Source organism: Bufo bufo, chromosome 1 (genome assembly GCF_905171765.1).
Source record: "Bufo bufo chromosome 1, aBufBuf1.1, whole genome shotgun sequence".
Taxonomy (NCBI): Eukaryota; Metazoa; Chordata; class Amphibia; order Anura; family Bufonidae; genus Bufo; species Bufo bufo.
This window is the reverse complement of record NC_053389.1, coordinates 245,292,638-245,315,624: the sequence shown is the minus strand read 5'-3', so window position 1 is coordinate 245,315,624 and position 22,987 is coordinate 245,292,638. Positions and strand designations below refer to the sequence as shown.

Below are 22,987 nucleotides of genomic sequence, written 5' to 3'. Positions count from 1 at the left end.
AGCACTTACTATGGGGCTCAGAAGTTGGGGGGCTCAATTAGATTCAAGAATATTGTACCTTTTTGTGGGAAATAATATAAGGCATTTGCCATAATGTGGTATATGGTGATATTATTGCATATCATTAATTATTGCTACTTATGCCGATGCTTTAATTTTCTTACACTAATGCTGGTTTCACACTAGCGGCAGCAGAGTCCGGCAGGCTGTTCACCCGCCGGAACAGCCTGCCGGACTCCCCTGCCGCTAATGTGAAAGTACCCTATGGGGCTATTTTGCTATGGGGCTCTATGAAATATAGGTACACCATTGATTACATTGTATGGAAAATTAAATGGTGTCATTATAAAGTAAAACTTGTCCTGCAAAAAACAAGCCCTCATATGGATATGTGAATAAATAAACTTATGGCTCTTGGAAGGCAAGGAGGAAAAAAAAACTAAATTATCAGAAAATGGCTGCATCAGGAAGCAATTAAATAATACAATCCCAGCTTCCTGTAGCCACCACTAGAGGGAGCTTACTGCATACATTATAAAATTGAGTTCAATGCACAAACAGTATTCAGTAAGCTCTTATACCTCCCCCAGTAGCGTCTGCTGGCAGCTAGAATTGTATTAATATGTGATGACCCATTGCTAAATGCCTGAGAAGACTCTGAGAAGAATTTCAGGGCATATGTGTTATTCTATATTCCTGCAGAATGGATATAAACTGCTGTACTGTCCATTTTCAAGCGTATCTAGAAGCACTTGAGAGCACATATTCACATGGTTCGAGAAATCATGAAATAAAACTGGTACAAAAACAGCTAGGCAAAAATGTCAAGAGACCATTTTAGAGAATCTCCTACCTCACCACCTTGGTGCCATTCCGCATAACCTGCATGTCCACCATACAGCCACCATCCACATATGCTGCCAGGTTCAGCTCCGAGAACTCAGCCTACAAAAAGAAATATATATTTAGTTGATTTGATTTATATCTGTTCCTGGGAAAGTTGGGTGACAAACAATATGGCAGCCATTACAACCTCCAAGTGGTTGCCCCCCCCTAGTTTTCAGTATTCTAAATGGTGTATCTTTCTTGCCATGTAATAGTTATGCACAACTAGGCAGATTTCCTGCTCAGGATTCTAGGAAAGCTGGGTAACAAACCTTTTGGTGGCTGTAATGGCGTTAGTTGTCACTCAGCTTTCCCAGGTGCAGTTTAAACCAAGAAGAAGCTGACAAGAAGTTGTAACAAAAAGTAACTTAAATTTACTGCAAAAAATGTGGGAATTTCTCATCAAAATGAGAAATACATGTCACCCCTAAGGGACGCTGAATAATAGGTTCTGTCCGGTTACAGCTGCTCAGTATTCACAGGAAAGGCAAGTGTTTAACCTGGTAGGAGGGTTTCCTGATGGCTGCTAAATTTATCCATTTCAGAATTTTTTTTCCGGTTCCAGCAGTTTCTGTGGAGAATCATATACAGCGACAGACGGCTTCACATGTCAACACCATCACTATAAACTATCCAACCTGATCAAAGGCGACGGCTGCAACACAAGGCGACTGGAAAGTGCTCCACTTAGATTTCTGAGAGGTTTGATCCAATTACAATATAGAGATTCAGAGTCACTGACTGATTAGACTCAATTGGTTGATTCATGAGAAGCAATATTAGAAAAAAAATCAGCTGGACCTAAAATGATTGAATTACAGTCAGCTAATCGTATGAAGGAAACTTGTCATTATTTCTATAAAAGAGCAGGTCCAGTCACTGTAAGAGGAGCTCTCTATTATAATACTGCCCCTATATACAATAATACAACTACTATAATACTACCCCCTATGTACAAGAATATAACTACTATAATACTGCCCCTATGTACAAGAATATAACTACTATAATACTGCCCCTATGTACAAGAATATAACTACTATAATACAGCCCCTATATACAAGAATACAACTACTATAATACTGCCCCTATGTACAAGTATGCAACTACTATAATACTACCCCCTATGTACAAGAATATAATTACTATAATACTGCCCCTATGTACAATTATGTAACTACTATAATACTACCCCCTATGTACAAGAATATAACTACTATAATACTACCCCCTATGTACAAGAATATAACTACTATAATACAGCCTCCTATGTACAAGTATGTAACTACTATAATACTACCCCCTATGTACAAGAATATAAGTACTATAATACTACTTCCTATGTACAAGAATATAACTACTATAATACTGTCTCCTGTGTACAAGAAACTAACTACTATAATATGCACCTATGTACAAGAATTTTAACTATTATAATACTGCTCCCAATATACAAGAATATACCTACCATAATACTACCTCCTTTGTACAAGAATATAACTACTGTAATATTACCCCTATAGGAGAGAATAAGACTTATTATACTGCCCCCCATGTACAAGAATATAGCTACTATAATACTACCCCTATGTACAGCAATATAACTATTATAATATTGCCCCCTATATACAAGAATATAACTACCATATTACTAACTCTTATGTACAAGAATATAACTACTATAATATTGGCCCCTATGTACAAGAATATAACTACTGTAATACTGCCTCCTATGTACATGAATATAACTACTATAATACTGCCTCCTATGTACAAGAATATAACTACTGTAATACTGCCTCCTATGTACAAGAATATAACTGCTATAATACTGCCCCTATATACAAGAATATAAGTACTATAATACTGCCCCCTATGTACAAGAATATAACTACTGTAATACTGCCTCCTATGTACATGAATATAACTACTATAATACTGCCTCCTATGTGCAAGAATATAACTACTGTAATACTGCCTCCTATGTACATGAATATAACTACTATAATACTGCCTCCTATGTACAAGAATATAACTACTGTAATACTGCCTCCTATGTACAAGAATATAACTGCTAAAATACTGCCCCTATATACAAGAATATAAGTACTATAATACTGCCCCCTATGTACAAGAATATAACTACTGTAATACTGCCTCCTATGTACAAGAATATAACTGCTAAAATACTGCCCCTATATACAAGAATATAAGTACTATAATACTGCCCCCTATGTACAAGAATATAACTACTGTAATACTGCCTCCTATGTACATGAATATAACTACTATAATACTGCCTCCTATGTACAAGAATATAACTACTGTAATACTGCCTCCTATGTACAAGAATATAACTGCTATATTCTTGTATATAGGGGCAGTATTATAGCAGTTATATTCTTGTACATAGGAGGCAGTATTACAGTAGTTATATTCTTGTACATAGGAGGCAGTATTATAGTAGTTATATTCATGTACATAGGAGGCAGTATTACAGTAGTTATATTCTTGTACATAGGGGGCAGTATTATAGTACTTATATTCTTGTATATAGGGGCAGTATTATAAGTACTATAATACTGCCCCCTATGTACAAGAATATAACTACTGTAATACTGCCTCCTATGTACATGAATATAACTACTATAATACTGCCTCATATGTACAAGAATATAACTACTGTAATACTGCCTCCTATGTACAAGAATATAACTGCTATAATACTGCCCCTATATACAAGAATATAAGTACTATAATACTGCCCCCTATGTACAAGAATATAACTACTGTAATACTGCCTCCTATGTACATGAATATAACTACTATAATACTGCCTCCTATGTACAAGAATATAACTACTGTAATACTGCCTCCTATGTACATGAATATAACTACTATAATACTGCCTCCTATGCACAAGAATATAACTACTGTAATACTGCCTCCTATGTACAAGAATATAACTGCTATAATACTGCCCCTATATACAAGAATATAAGTACTATAATACTGCCCCCTATGTACAAGAATATAACTACTGTAATACTGCCTCCTATGCACAAGAATATAACTACTGTAATACTGCCTCCTATGTACAAGAATATAACTGCTATAATACTGCCCCTATATACAAGAATATAAGTACTATAATACTGCCCCCTATGTACAAGAATATAACTACTGTAATACTGCCTCCTATGTATATGAATATAACTACTATAATACTGCCTCCTATGTACAAGAATATAACTACTGTAATACTGCCTCCTATGTACAAGAATATAACTGCTATAATACTGTCTCCTACGTACAAGAATATAACGACTATAATACAGTCCTCTATGTACAAGAATATAATTAGTATAATACTGCCCCCTATGTACCAGAATATAACTACTATACTACTGCCCCCTACAGACAAGAACACTGGTAGCTGAAGACAATTAACAGAATACATCTTCTCTTGGCCTGCTCCTGGGAAAAACACATGCTTCCCATCCACACAGACTGTGTCATTGGCGGTTGCTGCCATTTAAATAACCAAGAGACACATCAGAATCCTGGCAATGGTACAACGGTAAAAATAAGAATTCACAGAAAACCACAGGCCCCATAAGGCCATATGTAACTCTTTCCAGGAACTCCCTGGAGCAAGGACACTAGTAAAGGGCCTCATCTGCTTCTGATTTCTGTCTGAAGTACTTAGAGAAAAGCTAATGCTTGGGCTATACATTGGAAGCAACTGTCATTGAGGATCATTTATAAAACTTTGACGCCGATCTTTTGGTGGTGTTTCCTCTTTATACTGTGCCATCCTGAGTTCCCCCATAAACAGCTCCTGTTAGCATGCCCCACTTTTATTCCAGATGAATTTATAAGAAAGGTTTGGGCTAACTAGTCTGATGTTTCACCAATAGATGGCAACGTTCAGGCCACTTGCTGTTGACACAGCCAGTTTAGCACTGCTGACCATGCTGTTTGAAGAAGAGAGACTTTCATCTCTCCACAGGGTCAGAACTGAAAATGGATACCCCAATATGTACCCCAGCCCATTTCTAGCCTCTGTTGGGTCATCTCAAATACTTCAAAGACTTCCTTAAAAATACAGATGTGGATTCATTTTAATTTGTTTCATTTCTTAAAGGAATTATCCCATGATTAACGTAAAAAAAGAAAAAAGCTGAAAATTAAAATCAGACATCATATAGTACATGACAATATCTTTCTAACAAAGCTGAAACCGGCCCTGTACCTCACATGGATCCAGAGATCTCCCCATTCATTGCTCCAATTGTTCTGCTAGATTTATTTCAAGCTGGCCGCTCAGGGGCATGTCCTTTATCAGGGAGCATATCCTTTCTGCTATAATACAGAGGGCGTTTCCTTTCTCAGGTGGTGTGCCCTCTCTGCTACAGCTCTCTTCCTGTATCTGTCAAAGCTGGCTGGTGGCAGTTGAAGGTTGGAACTTAGCATGTGCATCCACCTTTAGGCCTCTTTCACACGACCGTTTCTTTCCCCCCGTTTACGGACCGTTTTTTGTGTTCCGTATACGGAACCAATTATTTCAATGGTTCCGCAAAAAAAAAAAACGGAATGTACTCCGTATACATTCTGTTTCTGTTGAAAGATAGAACATGTCCTATTATTGTCCGCAAATCACGTTCTGTGGCTCCATTCAAGTCAATGGGTCGGCCAAAAAAACTGAACACATACGGAAATGCATCCGTAGGTCTTCCGTATCCATTCCATTTTTGCGGAACCATCTATTGAAAATTTTACGCCCAGCCCAATTTTTTCCATGTAATTACTGTATATGCCACACGTAAAAATGGAAAAACGGAACAAAAACGGAAACAAAAAAAGGAACAACGGATCCGTGAAAAATGGACTGCAAAACACTGAAAAAGCCATACGGTCGTGTGCAGGGGGCCTAATTGTGTTCCTGAGGTGGACATGTAACTAAGGAATAAATCAAACAGCAGGTGGTGCTACAGAAATACTTAATTGAATAACTTTTTAATCACATCCGATTACAAAATTATTCAGATCCAGGTGCTTGTTGGAAAAATGTATTTTGTTGGACCTGTTTTTAATGATCTCTTTTAATGATGGGGGGGAGGGGGTGAATTTATTAAGATTGGTATTTTTTTTATACAAAAATACGTTGGTGTCAGATGCACCAAATTTATTAAGAAGAGTAACACCTCTTAATTTTGGCGCATCTGTGCAGCAACTGAGATGTTCGCTAGCCAGGAACAGGTGTAACTTTCTGCTCTAATTTACAGCAGTTTTATTTTATCCTCTCCCGCCCAAAAAATTTGCGGCTTCTTCAAAAATGTGGTGACCTTTTTAGTGTTACTGATTTGGCTTGATAAATTCCCCCTGTTGCGTTACTGTACATGATAAAATTCTGTCTAACTAGAGCCACAACTAGGGAAAGCTTAGAAGCATACTGCATAGAGTGTTCAATGTATACTGAGTATACACTTAGCTGCTGAGCTCCCCCTAGTGGTGGCTTCCAGCAGACAGAAGATTATCATGAATCTCTGTGGCTCTGCAGGGATTTTATGCAGCAGTGACACCTAGTGATTGAAGCATCAAGAAAAGCAGGAAACAGTTTGCTCGCCTCTGTAATTTGCCTTTGCTGATTTCCACAGTAAATTGATCTTTGCAGAGTAAACACTGGGACGGTATTTGGGCTCCTCTGCAGGAATTCATCACTGTGAAAACAATTTGCATGAAGCTAATCTGATCCATGGTGTGATCTTCCCTTGTAGCATTTGGCCCGCTCCATAGCTGTCTGTCCAAAGACCCAGAAGTCTAAACAAAGTGATGAATGCACTCACTGATAATCACAATCACCAACAGTAACTAGACTGCATACTTTTCTTATTATATAACAGGTGCATGATTGGAGTTGTTGTCCTGTTCTCAATTGCTGAAAGCTGGTTTTAAATGCTATGTGAAGGCTTGTGTGTAACGTAATGTGAAGTGTGACCACTCTGATGACTAGTGTACCATGTAGAGTGTGTTGTGGAAATTTTATTAGGATGTGTTTCTAATGTATTGTGTATTGTCATCATGTGTCTCAGTGTCAGGGTAAACCATTGGAGTGGATATCTTCCCGTGTATGTCCTGTCACAGCTGCTGGGCGCAGAGGTCTCCGTCGGCGAATGGTCCATGTGCTAAGCACTGGGCTGTGGGCCGGGGGAGACTGATGTGTTCAGCAGAGCAGTGTTTTGTGGGCCTCCGCGCAAGACGCAGATTTATTGGCTTGGCGTGGATGCATTTGTTAAGAGAACAATATATGAAAGGAACGAGCAAGGCTGGATAAAGTTCACTCCAGTGGTTATTGCATACATGTGTTTGTGAGCTGGCTATGTTCTTGTCTTCCTATGTCATCACTTCCTGTATGTCATCGCTTCCTGTATGTCATCGCTTCCTGTATCTCATCACTTCCTGTATGTCATCACTTCCTGTATGTCATCACTTCCTGTATGTCATCACTTCCTGCATCCTTGTTATGGGCCAGCCCCTTTTACACCTTTTGTGAGTAAATAAAAGAAACAGACTGGGCAGGGGGAAGGAGGAGTTGCTCAGAATTCAAGATGGTAACACCTGTGTCTGACTGACTGCGGTTGAGGGAATAGGGGTTTACATTTTCTTACACAAAGTTTGATCAGAGCAGATTAGAACTATTAATATTTCTATAACAAGTGAATGCCAGTTTGAAAACGTGTATAACACTACAGTGTGAAAAAGAGTATACAAGGCAGTGTAAGGGTACTTTCACACTAGCGTTTTTCTTTTCCGGCATAGAGTTCAGTCACAGGGGCTCTATACCGGAAAATAACTGATCAGGTATATCCCCATGCATTCTGAATGGAGAGTAATCTGTTCAGGATGCATCAAGATGTCTTCAGTTCAGTCGTTTTGACTGATCAGGCAAAAGATAAAACCGTAGCATGGGCTCAAATGGGGCATGGTGCCAGACCTATGGGTAGGGCGCTGGACCTGTCAACGAGCTGGATCAAAAAACGCTGCAGTCAACGTTTTCCGATCTAGCAACCACGCTGAAGGGAAACTACATCGCCTGATATACAGTATGTGAAGGCACTGATGACATTAAACAATGCAATGTCAAGGCTAGTATATAAGGCAGTCTGCAGTACAAAGGCGAGTATACAAGGCAGTGTGCAGTATGAAGGCTAGTATACAAGGCAGTGTGCAATACGAAGGCTAGTATACAAGGTAAAGAGAGGAATGGACCTCCCTGCGCTCCCTAAGTTTAGATGTATAAAAATCAACCCAGATGGGATGATACCGCAGCTAGAATGTCCTGAGAAGGAGCTGTTGTCCTCCTTGAGGTAAGGTAAGAGTGAAAATCAATGTGTCACCCGTGGGTGGCTCTGGACATAAGCGCAGGAAATACAATCTAAGCGGCTACTGATGCTGGGTGAGAGGACTGGATGGGCTGGGGACGCGACCAAAGAGGGGGGGGGGGGGGGTGACAATATGCAGGCAAAGTGTAGCGTCCACCGGCTGTCTCAATAGAGCGGTATAATGTGAAACCGCTAAGGTTGGAGGCATATGAATAATACCAGTGTAATTCCTACCTGAAAAGGAGTTAGCTCTGGTGTGCGTACTGCTTGTGATTGAGGGAACCTTCTTTCCTATCCTGCTTCTGCGGAATATTCTTGGTAGTAGACTTCCTTCTGAGTTGGCGTGGGCTCTTCTTTCACCTTCTAGCACGAGCGCTGCCCCGGCCGGAAGCAAGCGCTCTGCGAGGTGGCTGGTTACTTCGGTTGTCCTGGAAACCGGGTCGGTGACGTCACCTGCAGCGTACTCAAGTTAGGTTTAAAAATGTTCCTGGGTGTTGTAGTGCAATTGTGACACTAACCTGAGACAGCTGACTCTCTGCAAGGGCAGGTGATGATAATTAATGTTCGTGACGCCAGTGCCAATTAAACGGTGGCACGCCGTTTGCTGATAGCAGGAATAACTGAGGAACCACGTGATGTTAAAACAGAACTCAAACTTTCGTAGTCATCATACATGGACATAGATGGAAGCGCAGTTCCTTTGCAGACAGTTGGTTGCAGTACATTTGATGCAGGCAATATATATATAGCAAGGTGACTTCAGAGTGTTAAACACAGGACTTGCAGTACAGGCGGCTTGCACTCTATTCCTGACTGATCCTGAAACATAGAAACTCTTCTCCAAGGCCCGATGCACTAGCTCTGGCGTATATCCTTGGTTTTATAATTATCAAGTACCTCCTCTGTTGTCTTGAGTACCTTTTGCTTTTCTGGGCTTGCCCCTGTCTCTCTCTCAGCTTCCTCAGGCTCTAGAAACTTCTGAACTCTCTCAGTGTCCTCAGGCTGATTAGCTGTGGTGTTCCTGCTTCTGCATATATATATTCAGGAGGGGAACCTTTTCCTTGGATCTGGAACCCGGTTACAGGGACTGCATTACCCTCTCCTGGTCCACAGGCTTCAGGCCTGGACTTGACTCTGACATAGCCTAATCTCTGGTTAGACTAGACTACAGACTTCAGACTCCAACTCCAACTCCAACTCTAGACTGACTTTTCCTTCCCTGACTGGGCCTTATATAACCTAGGACTCCCTAGCTCCCTCTAGTGACTAAGAGCTAGAATGACACCCCTAGCAGGCCTGTACATGCACATTTTACAGTAACAGGGAAGTACATAGCATTACATTACATTTTATGAAGATGACTTATACCAACTTCCCCATAGATAAGGGGGGGCGACAGCACACCAAGTGACCCTTCTGTAGTGACGGGCATTACGGTCCCCGTACACTACACACCTGTGGCAATACTGTAGCCTCCGTAGGACAAAAAACCTTCCTACGCGTTTCGGGGCCGTGCGGGCTCCTTCGTCCCCAGCCCATCCAGTCCTCTCACCCAGCATCAGTAGCCGCTTAGATTGTATTTCCTGCGCTTATGTCCAGTGCCACCCACGGGTGACACATTGATTGGATGGGCTGGGGACGCGACCAAAGAGGGGGGGGGGGGGGAGACAATATGCAGGCAAAGTGTAGCGTCCACCGGCTGTCTCAATAGAGCGGTATAATGTGAAACCGCTAAGGTTGGAGGCATATGAATAATACCAGTGTAATTCCTACCTGAAAAGGAGTTAGCTCTGGTGTGCGTACTGCTTGTGATTGAGGGAACCTTCTTTCCTATCCTGCTTCTGCGGAATATTCTTGGTAGTAGACTTCCTTCTGAGTTGGCGTGGGCTCTTCTTTCACCTTCTAGCACGAGCGCTGCCCCGGCCGGAAGCAAGCGCTCTGCGAGGTGGCTGGTTACTTCGGTTGTCCTGGAAACCGGGTCGGTGACGTCACCTGCAGCGTACTCAAGTTAGTTTTAAAAATGTTCCTGGGTGTTGTAGTGCAATTGTGACACTAACCTGAGACAGCTGACTCTCTGCAAGGGCAGGTGATGATAATTAATGTTCGTGACGCCAGTGCCAATTAAACGGTGGCACGCCGTTTGCTGATAGCAGGAATAACTGAGGAACCACGTGATGTTAAAACAGAACTCAAACTTTCGTAGTCATCATACATGGACATAGATGGAAGCACAGTTCCTTTGCAGACAGTTGGTTGCAGTACATTTGATGCAGGCAATATATATAGCAAGGTGACTTCAGAGTGTTAAACACAGGACTTGCAGTACAGGCGGCTTGCACTCTATTCCTGACTGATCCTGAAACATAGAAACTCTTCTCCAAGGCCCGATGCACTAGCTCTGGCGTATATCCTTGGTTTTATAATTATCAAGTACCTCCTCTGTTGTCTTGAGTACCTTTTGCTTTTCTGGGCTTGCCCCTGTCTCTCTCTCAGCTTCCTCAGGCTCTAGAAACTTCTGAACTCTCTCAGTGTCCTCAGGCTGATTAGCTGTGGTGTTCCTGCTTCTGCATATATATATTCAGGAGGGGAACCTTTTCCTTGGATCTGGAACCCGGTTACAGGGACTGCATTACCCTCTCCTGGTCCACAGGCTTCAGGCCTGGACTTGACTCTGACATAGCCTAATCTCTGGTTAGACTAGACTACAGACTTCAGACTCCAACTCCAACTCTAGACTGACTTTTCCTTCCCTGACTGGGCCTTATATAACCTAGGACTCCCTAGCTCCCTCTAGTGACTAAGAGCTAGAATGACACCCCTAGCAGGCCTGTACATGCACATTTTACAGTAACAGGGAAGTACATAGCATTACATTACATTTTATGAAGATGACTTATACCAACTTCCCCATAGATAAGGGGGGGCGACAGCACACCAAGTGACCCTTCTGTAGTGACGGGCATTACGGTCCCCGTACACTACACACCTGCGGCAATACTGTAGCCTCCGTAGGACAAAAAACCTTCCTACGCGTTTCGGGGCCGTGCGGGCTCCTTCGTCCCCAGCCCATCCAGTCCTCTCACCCAGCATCAGTAGCCGCTTAGATTGTATTTCCTGCGCTTATGTCCAGTGCCACCCACGGGTGACACATTGATTTTCACTCTAGTATACAAGGTAGTGTGCAGTATGAAGACTAGTATACAAGGCAGTGTGTAGTGTGAAGGCTAGTATACAAGGCAGTGTGCAGTGTGAAGGCTAGTATACAAGGCAGTGTGCAGTGTGAAGGCTAGTATACAAGGCAGTGTGCAGTGTGAAGGCTAGTATACAAGGCAGTGTGCAGTATGAAGGCTAGTATACAAGGTAGTGTGCAGTATGAAGGCTAGTATACAAGGTAGTGTGCAGTATGAAGGCTAGTATACAAGGCAGTGTACAGTGTGAAGGCTAGTATACAAGGCAGTGTGCAGTGTGAAGGCTAGTATACAAGGCAGTGTGAAGGCTAGTATACAAGGCAGTGTGAAGGCTAGTATACAAGGCAATGTGCAGTGTGAAGGCTAGTATAAGAGGCAGTGTGCAGTATGAAGGCTAGTATAAGAGGCAGTGTGCAGTATGAAGGCTAGTATACAAGGCAGTGTACAGTGTGAAGGCTAGTATACAAGGCAGTGTGCAGTGTGAAGGCTAGTATACAAGGCAGTGTGAAGGCTAGTATACAAGGCAGTGTGAAGGCTAGTATACAAGGCAGTGTGCAGTGTGAAGGCTAGTATAAGAGGCAGTGTGCAGTATGAAGGCTAGTATACAAGGCAGTGTGCAGTGTGAAGGCTAGTATACAAGGCAGTGTGCAGTGTGAAGGCTAGTATACAAGGCAGTGTGCAGTGTGAAGGCTAGTATACAAGGCAGTGTGCAGTATGAAGGCTAGTATACAAGGCAGTGTGCAGTGTGAAGGCTAGTATACAAGGCAGTGTGCAGTATGAAGGCTCCCTAATGTTAAATCTGTATAATAATGTGCACATCCCACCTACTGAGGCAGTCCCACACGCTCAGTTCAGTCTTTCAACTGCCACCAGCCCTATCTACTAGTAGAAGCTGTGCAGTTACAGAGAGAGAGCTGCAACAGAAGGGACACACCCCCTGAGATGTGATAGGGAGAATGCTGCATCAGAAAGGACATGCCCCTTGAGTGGACAGCCTGAAATAAATCTATCAGAACAACTGGAGCAATAAATGGGGAGATCTCTGTATCCATGTGAGGTATAGGGCTGGCTCTGTTAGAAATAGATTGTCCTAGTACAGTAATGGCTAACCTTGGCACTCCAGGTGTGGTAAAACTACAACTCCCAAGATGCCCCCCTTGCTTGGCTGCTCTCAGAACTCTATAGAAATAACATCATTTATACATTAATGATGGCATAAACCCTTTAATGACTGGCTGTATCCTAGTAAATAATTATATACTCACTCCATGAAAGCTACATAATCTGCCAGGATCAGGTCACTTGTCTCCTAGAAGTCTGGAGCAGAGCCAGTTATTTGCTAATTATGTTAAGTATTTTATAACTTCCCATATGGCAGTGATAGGGCAGGGCTGTCTAAGGGTTGTATATCACTCTGGCGCCTGGCTTACAGTCCTTCTATAGGTTGTTATCATCTCGGCACATTATGATTTACTCCATTTTTTGCTACCATTGATGAAAATGATTGTTTTCGAGCTTCCCTAGTCTCCCGGGCCAGGTTTATAGATAAGTCCCTGAATAAAAAGCAAAGTAGACCCCCCTCCCAATCACTGCTAGTCATTTTGGACCAGTTCTTGTTATATACACCCACATACCACACCGCCCACGGTTACACTATCTATAAAATACTACCATATAGTACTCAGATAATATGCAATAGTGAAATAATACTCCCTTGAAGACACCACTTAATAGTACCCCATATTTGCCACATAATACTGCCATATCTGTTACAAATAATACTGCAACTCAGTTCACAGATAATAACACCTCATATCACTACACAAAACTGGATGGTCTTAGTTTACTGCTGGGGTACTTAAAGGGGTTGTCTTACCTCCTTATTTACAGGCTCCCTCGCGGCTCTTGGGGCCTCAGTTCCCTTCTTGCTGGGGGCGGAGCTAAAGGCACAGTGAGCAGGGCAGGGAGGATGCAACCCTGCCCCTTTTGATTGTGCGTGCGCACACCCTGTAAATCCTATTAGCTTGTAGTAAAGGTCAGATGAGGTGGCCAGACCGGGAGTGACTGCACATGCACAAGAATTTGTGCGTGCTCGCTCCTGTGAAACCCGGCCACAAGATCAGCCGGCCGATAGGGTTTCTGTGCGCCTGCGCGGCCACCACTGATAACATTACAGACGGTGGCCGTATCCCCTAGGAACGAGCATGGAATTTGGATCACTATAAAGAGCAAAAAGAGGTGACAGAGGCAAATTGGAAAATGGATCTATATTACAGAAACCATCCTAAAACTACAAGGAAGTGATTAAATGGTGATTACTGAGGTCAGACAACCCCTTTAATGGGGCAAAAGGCAACTGACTGGTTAGTTAACCCCTGCAATTGTCTTAAAAAGTAAATTGCGGGGGGTGGAGCCTGGCGCGCTAGGAGATGGCTGCTTGAGTCAGTGCTCCTCTCTTATGTCTCGTTGGCCTTAGCAATCGGAGTCCTCACCTGCCTTTATAATGGGCAAAGTTGGCAGAGACCGATACAGAGAAGCTTCTGGTACCCCCAAGAACTCGCAAACCCAACCTGATATTGATATATTTATAAAGAAACGCCATACGGTCCCCTCAGATGGATCGCTGAAGAGTGCGCCGCTTCCCGGGATGGACTTTGAGCAAACGGAAGACTCTGGAGATGAAGCTTAGCTGATCTTCACACAACTGGTAGTTCGGGGGACTCAGAACCAATCTCCAGAGCCTGTCTCAGACAGACCATCATGCAAGTTATCTCTCCGGTCATGAAAGAGCTCCAGGAAATTAAGTCTGACCTTCGACACATGAGTCAGCGGGTGTACCGCATGGTACATTAGTCTATACTCATCTTTGATAAGGTGATTTGCCAGAAGTTTCTAGAACAACAATGCCAATTGAACACTGCTTTCAAGTATATTGCAGACCAAGAAAACCGAAGCTGGCGCCAAAACCTCTGCATCAAGGGATTGCCAGAAGAAGTTATACCCGAATCTCTGCGCCAGGCTGCAGCATCTTTGGCTCCCTCCTAGGCCCAGACCCTGCTCAGGGCATTATCATCGAGCACATACACAGATCTCTGTACCCTAAACCTCGCCCTGGAGGCCCACCTCGAGATATTACAACGACACCGCAGACCTTCTCCGTGTTGCCCGCTCTAATTTTGATCTCATGCACGAGGGAGCTGCTGTGGCCCTGTACTAAGACATCTCTGCCACCACACTAGTGAAAAGACGCACGATGAGATCCTTATTGGCCTGCCCTACAGGCATTTGGGATTTCAATTATGAAAGATGGCAAGCCAATCACGGTTCGAGTCCCGGAGGATTTTCAGGGGGCCTGGTGTAAGTTGGGCCTTCAGCCGATAGAGGTACCTTCCTGGCTCACTATCCCTATGGAAGATAATCTTCCTCCATTACCCGAAGCCGAAAGGTGGCAGTTGGTTTCTCACAAGACTCGCTCCTCAAGACATCAGAGACAAGCTTCAGAGACTGGGGCCTTCTAACTTTCCTAGACAAGGGTCTGTGCTGTTCGAGCTTTGGGGAAGGGCTTGAACAGGGGAGGATTGGGAACTTAAAGTGGCCCTGGAAAAAAATCTAAAAGTGGCGCCAGAAAAAAAAAACAAAGTGGCCCCATGTTGTAGGGAGGCAACAAAAGTAGGCCGGTCTGCAATACCATAGAGCAATATACCATCCCAGCAAAACCATATATTGCAGAAAAGCACAATACACTGCCTTGAAAGCTGTCCCTCTGCCCCAAAATCTGTGGTGGCCATGAATAGCTTCCATTTTCTGCCCTTTTTTCCAGTTGTCTCTGATTAAGATATGGAGCAGGTGGTTTAGGAGGTGATGTGAGGACCACAGCAGTTGAATTCAGCGTGCATGTGCAGTTGCTGGTGGGGTACATAGTTACCCGATTCTCACAACTTTATTATGTACCCAGCCAGTGGCAGAGAGGAGGGGTTAGGCGGCCCCCTGAGGCATCGGCCCACCGGGAAATTTCTCTGTAAGGTCTATGGCCAATCCACCCCTGGGTTTGACTGTGCCTCAGAACCGATCTCAGGTGATATAGCTTTTCAACCCATGATTACTCTTCTACAGGAGACTTGTATTAAGTCTAGCGCTCTACCATCGCTATTTTGATAGATGGTACCATAGTTGCTATGGCTCCCATGCTTCTAGAGGGTTTTCATTCTCCCTCAAATCTGTCCAAATGGATGATGATGGGAGGTTTCTATTCCTGAAGGGCTATGTGGGATCTGTACTGCTTTCCATAGCTAACTTATGTAACACCCCAGAGTTGTGTTACTACACTCCTCTACCCCGCTATCATCTTCTAGGAGCCGTTATATTGTCATCTGATGTAATTTACATTATGTCTCCACAAATGTGCATGTAAAACCTATGTTAAATTCCATTTCCTTGTAATTTTCCATGTTTACCAGCAGGTGGCAGCAATGCATTGGTAAGGAACTAGTTACAGTTTAGTATATTTAGGCTGGAATGGTTCATTCCAGCTTAGCTTCCCCTCTGTGGAGGTGTGGATTGTTCCCACATCCTGCAGCTTGGGTGGAGAAGGAAGTTAGAGTCAGTGTAGCCCACCCCCTTCTAGGGGTAGGGTGTGTGTGTCAGGAGTCCCCCTGTATAGGGAAGAAAGCCAGGATCTTGTCTCGGCTGAGACATTGATCACCTCCCCAGCCTGAGAACCTTCAGCCTCAGCTGGATGAAAGAAAGCAGACAACCTCCAGAGTTCCAGGACGAAAGTATTCCCTGAGAAACCATCTGAGAGTAAGTCCAGAGACCTAGGTGAAGCCATATCCTACTAAGCTAGTCAGTCCCCATACAGCAGAAGTATAGAAAAGCGCAGAAGATAAATTCCTGCCACTATTACAGAGCTACTAAGCAAATGTCTTATCCTGCAAGCTCCAGAATTATAGTGCAGAAGATTTATTCCTGCCAACCATTGCCAAAACCTGCTGGGACCAAAGACCAAAGCTGCATTCTGTTTAGATTCAAGTTATCTTCAGTAAAGAAACGTTTGAACTTCAGCTAAATGTCTGGACATCATTTCTGCTGCAAAATTCCTCTATTACTCCTACTATCACTACACTCAAATTTATTGCAAGTGAGCCAGGAGTCCAGCCTTACCGAGACAATTATCACCACCCTATAGAGACATTATAGGCCATTACACCACTCTGGCATTCCTAACCTGGGACGTGCGTTATAACACCTTGGAAGGGCCCTGTGTTAGTACCCTGCGCACGCTGCAATTGGTGTCAAGAACAAACTATAGACTATTAACCACCCATATCCTGACCCACTCCATAAGTGGCGTCAGCATACCCGTTCCTGGTCACTCCACTTATATGCACCCAATTCTGGTTAGGTTCCTTGGCTGGTGTCCACACTGCACAAATTTCAAAAGTTTGGTGAAGGAACCCTAATTGTAGGAGGGGGCTTCAAACTGACTTTGGATCCACTACAGGATTCCTCCACCTCTCGCTTGGTGGTCTCCGTCCGTCATCTTAAACAATTGAAAACTCTCCTAGCTAAGATGCATTTGATAGACACATGGAGGATTCTGCACCCGAGCGACAAGGACTATACATTTTATTCCCGGGTCCACAACAGCCATCAGAGACTTGACTACTTGCTAGTATCACAGACCCTCCTATCCTCAGTGTCTAGGGTTGATATAGGCAGTATCACTGTATTCGATCACGCCCTGATGAAGATGAGCTGCAACTTATCAGTTGTAGAGAAAAGGGGTTATTTTTGGAGATTAAGATCTTGCTAGGCAGTTCTAAACTTGCTTTTTATTTTCAGACCAATGATACTGGAGAAGTCCCTTTCCCTATAGTTTGGGAAACTCACAAGGCTTATCCGCTGAGAGTTTATTACCCTAGGGTCCTGACTTAAAAAACGTAAGAAACAGGCAGCTGGAATTGTTGTTAGCTCAGATTTCGGCACTGGAGAGAATAGAGAAGAGATCTGCTGCAGTCCACCACAAAGACGACTTGAGGGAGCGTCATTCACAGTTGAAATCGCTGCTTAATGCCCGTATTGCTAAAAATTTGATATATGCTAAACAAAAGATTTACACCCCTGGGGATAGAGGGAGTAAATACATGGTGGCTTTGGTTAAATTCGCAAAGCCCTCTACTCTCATAGATTGTGTAAGCTCGGATACTGGCATCCTCGTCACTAAGACAGAGCAGATAGCCGCACAGTTTAGAGCTTTTTACAGTTCTCTTTATAATCTTACAGCTAATGAAACTTCTGTCGAGTATCCAGTCCTTTCTTAACTCACTCTCCCTGAATACGATTGACACCACTAAGTGCTGGAGATCAGAATAGCTTTACAGTCGAACCCTTCAGGCAAAACCCTGGGGACAGATGGCCTCCCTGTCTTGTACTTTAAAAAGTTATTTTCTGTTATTTCCAAAGGCTATGTCATTGTCTGCAAAATGGCTCCTCATTGCCCCCACTGGCACTTGAAGCACATGTTTCGGTTTTGGCCAAGGAGGAAAAGCATCAGACCCTTTGCAGTAGCTACCTGATTGTTCTTTGTATGGAGCCCCTGATTCAAGCTACCCGTCAACAAAAACATATCCAAGGGCTTTCCACCCCCGAGAGAACTCACACTGCGGCTGCATACGCAGAGGATTTGCTCTTCTTTGTTAATAACCCTACTGAAGCATTCCCTCATATTCTCTCATTACTAGATTAATTATGCCAAATCCACTGTGTTTAATATTTCCTTGTCACCCCCTGAAGCTATCGCTCAACCCCTGGCCCCCTTTGCTTGGCTTCCACATATCACATATTTGGGAGTTGGTTTATCTCTTTTACTTCCTTAATTATCAACCCTTTTAGCCTCAGTCTCTGCCCAACTCCAGGCTATTAAAGCCCCTTAGGCTACTTTCACATTAGCATTTTCAATTCCGCTATTGAGATCCGTCATAGGAACTCAATAGCGAAAGAAAACGCCTCAGTTTTGTCCCCATTCATTGTCAATGGGGACAAAACTGAAGTGAACGAAACGGAGTGCGCCAGAATGTATTCCGTTCGGTTGTGCTCCCATCGCGGACAGAATAACGCTGCAAGCAGCGTTTTTCTGTCCGCGATGTGGTGCAGACCAAGAAGGATCCATCCTGACACACAATGTAAGTCAATGGGGACAGATCCGCTTTCTCTGACACAATAGAAAACGTATCCGTCCCCCATTGACTTTCAATGGTGTTCATGACGGATCCGTCATGGCTATAGAAGACATAATACAACCGGATCCGTTCATGGCGGTTGTATTATTGTAACGGATCCGCAAAAAACGCTAGTGTTAAATATAGCCTTATATGTCTTGGCTGGGCGGGAAGGCTATCCTTACCACCTTTATTATGCCAAAGTTTTTATATCTTATGCAAACAGCACCAATTCACCTCCCTCACTCCTTTTCTGTTACAGCACAACTTACTGAATGTTTTATCCTTTTCTTTGGCGTGGGTCCCGACCCAGGATAGCCTACAGATACCTAACTGTCCTCAAGGGCTTAAGGGGTACCAGCCTAACAAATATTCAGAGACACTATGTAGCCATTCAGAAGTGCAGATGGTTGGACTTTATTCGGCCAAATGCTCATTTACCATCGATTGAACCTGAGGGATCCCTCCTGGACCCCTCTCTGCACCACCTGTCATGGGTCACTGCACATCTTCACGATCTACAGCACGGATGGCCAACCTAAGGCTCTCCAGCTGTTGCAAAACCACAACTCCCAAAATGCCCACACTGCCTACAGCTATCAGCCTACAGCAGGGCATGGTGGGAATTGTAGTTTTTTTCAATTAAGATTTTTATTGAAATTTTTTCGGTACAGCCAAAATAAAGACATATGCAAATGTAAAAAGCGTTTAACAATTTAAACATCATGTCTACAAAACTGTGTTGGGTAGATACCCATTATCACATAGTATGGCTCATGGGAGAATATGAGTTAGACATATCTAAATGGACATGTGAAATCTCAGTAACATATAGACAGACAAGACATTGGACAGGGGAGTAGGGGGAGGGAAAGGAAGGGGAAAGGGTACAATTCTACTGAAGCTGTTAGACCTGCGCATCACGAAATGCGGTTGAAGAGCGAAAGATTTCCCAGGGGCCCCAAGTCTGCACATATCGTGTGATGTCTGAGGGCGTAATGCTAATGAGATCTTCCAACCTCTGATACAAGGCAATTTCGTCAAACCACTCCTCAGACGAAGGGGGAGAAGGGGATTTCCAATGCCTGGGGATCACCGCCTTTGCTGCCTGAACCATGTATTTTAGAAGGGATTTCTTATATGCTGGGACATTCAGGACACTATCAAAAAGTAGGAGAGCTTCTGGGGAGTTTTGGATAGGGATACCCGTGACCTCTTTAATAATTTTATGAACGAAATTCCAGAAAGGCCTTAAGCCGCTGCAGTTCCACCACACATGAATCATCGTGCCTTCCTCTGTAAGACATCTCCAACAACGGTCCGATACCGTTGGGAACCATCTATGAAGTAGCGCAGGTACCCTGTACCATCTAGATATAATTTTGTAGCTCGTTTCCTGAGCTTTGGCCGAGACCGTAGATTTGTGTGCTAGAAGGAAGCATCTGTTCCACTGGGCTGGGGTATAATGATCCCCCAAATCCCGCTCCCAGGCTTGACAATATGGAGGAAGGCACGAGGATCGCTGATGTATCAGAAGTTTGTATACTGAGGATATGGGGTGTAAGATCCCTGAGGAGGAGACACACATCCTTTCAAACTCAGTGAGTTTCCTGGCCAGAGTGTGAGTTCTACTTAGAGAGGTATGAAAATGTTGGAGCTGTTGGAGGTATTCAAAGGAATTGTGGGTTAGTGGAGCCTCTAAAATCTGGGGCAGGGGTTTTAGTGCAGGGCCAGAGAGAACTTGATAGAACCTGATTGGTCGGGATCTTGAGCTTTGAAGAAAATGTTTGGAAGAGTGCCCTGGAGGGAATCTAGGGTGGTCAGTGACTGGCACCAGAGGGCCTTTTGGGTCAATCAATGAGGTCGCACGACTAATGGATGCTAAAGTTACAAAGGTATGATGAGCAGAGAAGGACAAGTGTGACGACGTCTGGCTTGAAGAGCCCATTAGCCATGGGAGGGTTGATACCGCACACGTTGAAGTGTCTTTTGTAATTTGTACCCACGCCTTGGGCGATTCAGCACATGTCAGGTCCAACAGTCGGGCATATGCTGCAGAATGATAATACAGTCTGCAATCTGGCAGACCCACCCCTCCCGTTTCTTTGGTGCGGGTCATTATCTCCCATTTGATTCGTGGTCGGCCAGGAGCCCATACAAATTGTGTGAAGCACCTACGGAGTTGGGACCAGAAGGTGGACGGTATGCGGATGGGAATAGTTTGTAGAAGGTACAGTAGTTTTGGTAAAAGGGTCATTTTTACTATACTAATCCTTCCAAACCAAGAAAAGTCTCGCTTACGCTAACCGTCTAAATCTTTTTGAAACTGCACGAGGAGTGGGGTAAAATTCAATTTATGGAGACATGAGAGGTCTGCTGTCATTTTGATCCCCAAATATGTTATGCCTTTGGGTGGCCAGGTGAAGGGAAAGGAAGCCTTAAGAGCAGGAGCCAGATCGCTCGGTAAAGAGACATCCAGGGCCTCTGACTTGGACATATTAATTTTAAAATTGGACCAGGTACCAAATTGAGCTATTTCCCGAAGTAAGGACGGCAAAGATATACGTGGGTTGGTTATGTAGAGAAGGAGATCGTCCGCAAACGCCGCGCATTTATACTCTCGTGATCCGATCTTTAACCCTGTTATGTCTGGATTGGCCCGAATAGAAGCTAACAGATGTTCCATAACCAGGACGTATAGTAAGGGGGATAGTGGACATCCCTGTCGTGTCCCATTGTGGATTGGGAAGGGGGGGGAAAGGGCACCATTTATTTTGACTCTAGCAGTAGGATGTTGGTACAGTGTCAGGATCTTTGACAGGAATATTGGGCCCAGACCTATATGTGAAAGGGTCTCATGGATGGCACGCCAAGATATCCGGTCAAAGGCCTTTTCTGCGTCTAGGGAAAGTACCATGAGGGGGGTCTTTTTGGACTTGGCATAGTGGATAATGTCTAGGGTTTTAAGAGTGTTGTCACGGGCCTCCCTCCCCGGCACAAACCCAACCTGATCAGCAGAAACCAGGGAAGGCAGATAAACGCTCAATCTGTTCGCCATTAATTTGGCAAAGATCTTGAGATCTACATTTAAAAGGGAGATAGGACGATAGCTGGCACACAGGTGCGGGTCCTTTCCTGGCTTCGGGATGACCGTAATGTGTGCCTCTGTGGTCTGCGCCGGGAAGGGGAGCCCAGGAGACACCCCATTGAAAACCTGGAGCATAATAGGGGAAAGATTAGAGGAAAAGGCCTTATAGAACCTAGCCGTGAACCCGTCAGGACCTGGACTCTTACCACCCGGGAGCGACTTAAGTACCATATGGAGTTCAGTGTCTGTGAATGGAGCCTCCATCGTGGCAGAATCAAGCTCAGAAAGCTTGGGAAGTAAGAGAGGTAGGTCGGGGTGTTTGCCCACTGCTGGAGAGGATGTCTGGGGCAGGTTGTAAAGCTTCGAGTAGAAGGAGTGAAAAGTAGCCGCAATATCAGTGGTTGTGTGGATCAAACGATCCTGGGCGTTTTTGATAGCGGGGATATGGGAGGCTGCCAGTCTTCCCTTTAGAGCCCTTGCCAACATACGGCCACTTTTGTTCCCGTACTCGTAGAACTTACTCCTGCAAATTTGTACCATACGTTTGTAGGATGCATCTAGGAGGCGCTTAGCTTCCATACGCGCATTCTGGAGATCATGCAAGGTTTGCAGGGTAAGTGCTCGTTTGTGGGCCAGTTCCAGGGATGTGACTTTTTGCAGAGCAAGTTTAAGTGAATGGGCTTTCTCCCTCTTGAGGCGGGAGCCGTGTTTAATGAGTACACCTCGAAGAACACACTTCAAGGCCTCCCATCGGATCGGTATTGGAGTAGAATCCTCCTTATGATCCGCTAAGAAGTTCGTTATACTGCTAGCAAGGTCAGCAGCGCACCCCGCGTCAAGAAGGAGACTCTCGTTCAATCGCCATGTCCACTCCTGTCTAGAGAGGAAGGGCAAATTCAAGGAGCAGTATATGGGGGCATGGTCCGACCAAAGGATATTTCCTATTTGTGTGGAATCAAGCCAAGATAGGGCCGATTGCTGAATAAGGATATGATCAATACGACTATATGAGCCATGGGGGGCGGAATAAAAGGTGTAATCCTTATCAGATGGATGTTGGATCCTCCAGGCATCTCTCAGTTGCAGTTGGAGCAGTGCCCGTTTTACCTTTTTAATGGTGGGATATGTGAGGGATGCACGTCCCGTCGAATTGTCAAGTGTTGGGTCAAGTGTCAGATTAAGGTCGCCACATAAGATAACTGTCCCCCTAAGCAACGGTATGAC

At 44.1% G+C, this 22,987-nt stretch overlaps 1 protein-coding gene across 3 annotated transcripts in view; it reads right to left on the bottom strand.

Moving 5' to 3' along the window:
• Positions 1-22,987, bottom strand: part of SYN3 (synapsin III) — a 337,312-nt gene that overhangs the window by 193,983 nt on the left and 120,342 nt on the right. For all 3 annotated transcript variants that reach the window (XM_040438056.1, XM_040438067.1, XM_040438061.1), the window contains exon 4: positions 854-945. In XM_040438056.1, coding sequence (XP_040293990.1) covers positions 854-945 — 92 coding nt within the window. The remainder of the gene's footprint in view (positions 1-853; positions 946-22,987) is intronic.